The 1,156-nt window shown below is 46.2% G+C and overlaps 2 protein-coding genes across 12 annotated transcripts in view; one reads left to right on the plus strand and one right to left on the minus strand.

Annotated features, from left to right (window-relative positions):
• LOC107262948 (protein Wnt-5b) overlaps nt 1-1,156 on the plus strand; it is a 194,167-nt gene that overhangs the window by 116,896 nt on the left and 76,115 nt on the right. The gene's annotated exons all lie outside the window — the stretch shown is intronic.
• LOC107262949 overlaps nt 1-1,156 on the minus strand; it is a 91,706-nt gene that overhangs the window by 33,009 nt on the left and 57,541 nt on the right. For 2 of the 8 annotated variants that reach the window (XM_025080171.1, XM_025080170.1), the window contains exon 3: nt 329-369. The exons of the other annotated variants lie outside the window; for them this stretch is intronic. In XM_025080171.1, the coding sequence (XP_024935939.1) occupies nt 329-369 (41 nt within the window). The remainder of the gene's footprint in view (nt 1-328; nt 370-1,156) is intronic. 8 annotated transcript variants of the gene reach the window in all.

The following is a 1,156-nucleotide window of genomic DNA, read 5'->3' on the forward strand; positions in this document are numbered from 1 at the left end:
TTCTTCCCATTTATTCCAGCAGCCCCCCTCCGCCCCACCCCTACCTCACCCCATCACTAAGTCAGATCGCGTCGAACGCAGAGTCCCCGTATATTTTTCATTTTCGTCCGACTTCCAGAATGGACCCGAGCGGGATCTGGGGATGCTGGCCCTGAGTTAAGATGAATGGCTCACAGTTGATGCTGCGTTTACAGCCCGTTATCGAATATGTCAACAGATACATCAGACAGTCCCGGTAAAGTTGATCGTAGCAGGTATAGTTATACCAGATCAAAATTAAACATGCCCAGGGTGAAGCAAACAGTTATAGAAAAATTTCATCCCTTACCCTCCAGCATCCTCGACCCCGCAAACTCCAATCGGTACCACCTACGGACAGGATAAGACGAGGTCTTACAGAACGAAGTATCTTGCGCACCTAACCTAACCTCTATTCGCAGAACGTATTCTACACGTGGGGAAAAAAAAAGATGGCGGAAACCCGTAAGAAGATGCCAAGACAACAGTGCGAAAACAATTGTCCACTTTGCATACGTAATTACGAGATACCACGTGACTCGCAGATTGAACGTTCTTCAAAAGGAATGGACCACCCTGGTGCTGCACGTTCATAATGAAACGTCCGCCGGTTCGGCGAATCGGTCATTTGCAATTTCCCATTTCTTCAGGAAGTCCATGTCAGGTTGATCGAGTCTTTTAAAAAAGTGTCAAAGTTCATAGCTGAAGCATATAAAAAAGGTTGGCACGTGATAAAATTTTCTTACCATTATACAAAACACCCTATATAACAACATTTGATACCCATAGTCTTGTATAACACATAGAGTTCGTCACGTCTTATCGCGTGGAAGGGATTGGCACACTTTTTGGCAAAGACCCCAGCCCTGTCGTATGTGTAGAGCGAAGGAGCGGTAGGTGGGATAGACGTCAGATATTCAAGAGGGAGGGAGAGGGAGAGACCAAAGAAAATAGTGGGTAGGGAATATGTATTTTTATGAGAATCTCGAGCGTAGCCCGTGCGAAGCGGAGTCTGGCAGTGGTCCAACGAGAATTGAGAGATGCCTCGTCGCAAAACAGATAAAAAGAAAGATGCTGCGAGCACCAGAGCCAACCGTGTCTACTTATCCAAGTATATATACACCTTTCCCTCTCTCTC

This window comes from Cephus cinctus, unplaced genomic scaffold (assembly GCF_000341935.2).
Source record: "Cephus cinctus unplaced genomic scaffold, Ccin1 Ccin1_scaffold0129, whole genome shotgun sequence".
Classification (NCBI taxonomy): Eukaryota; Metazoa; Arthropoda; class Insecta; order Hymenoptera; family Cephidae; genus Cephus; species Cephus cinctus.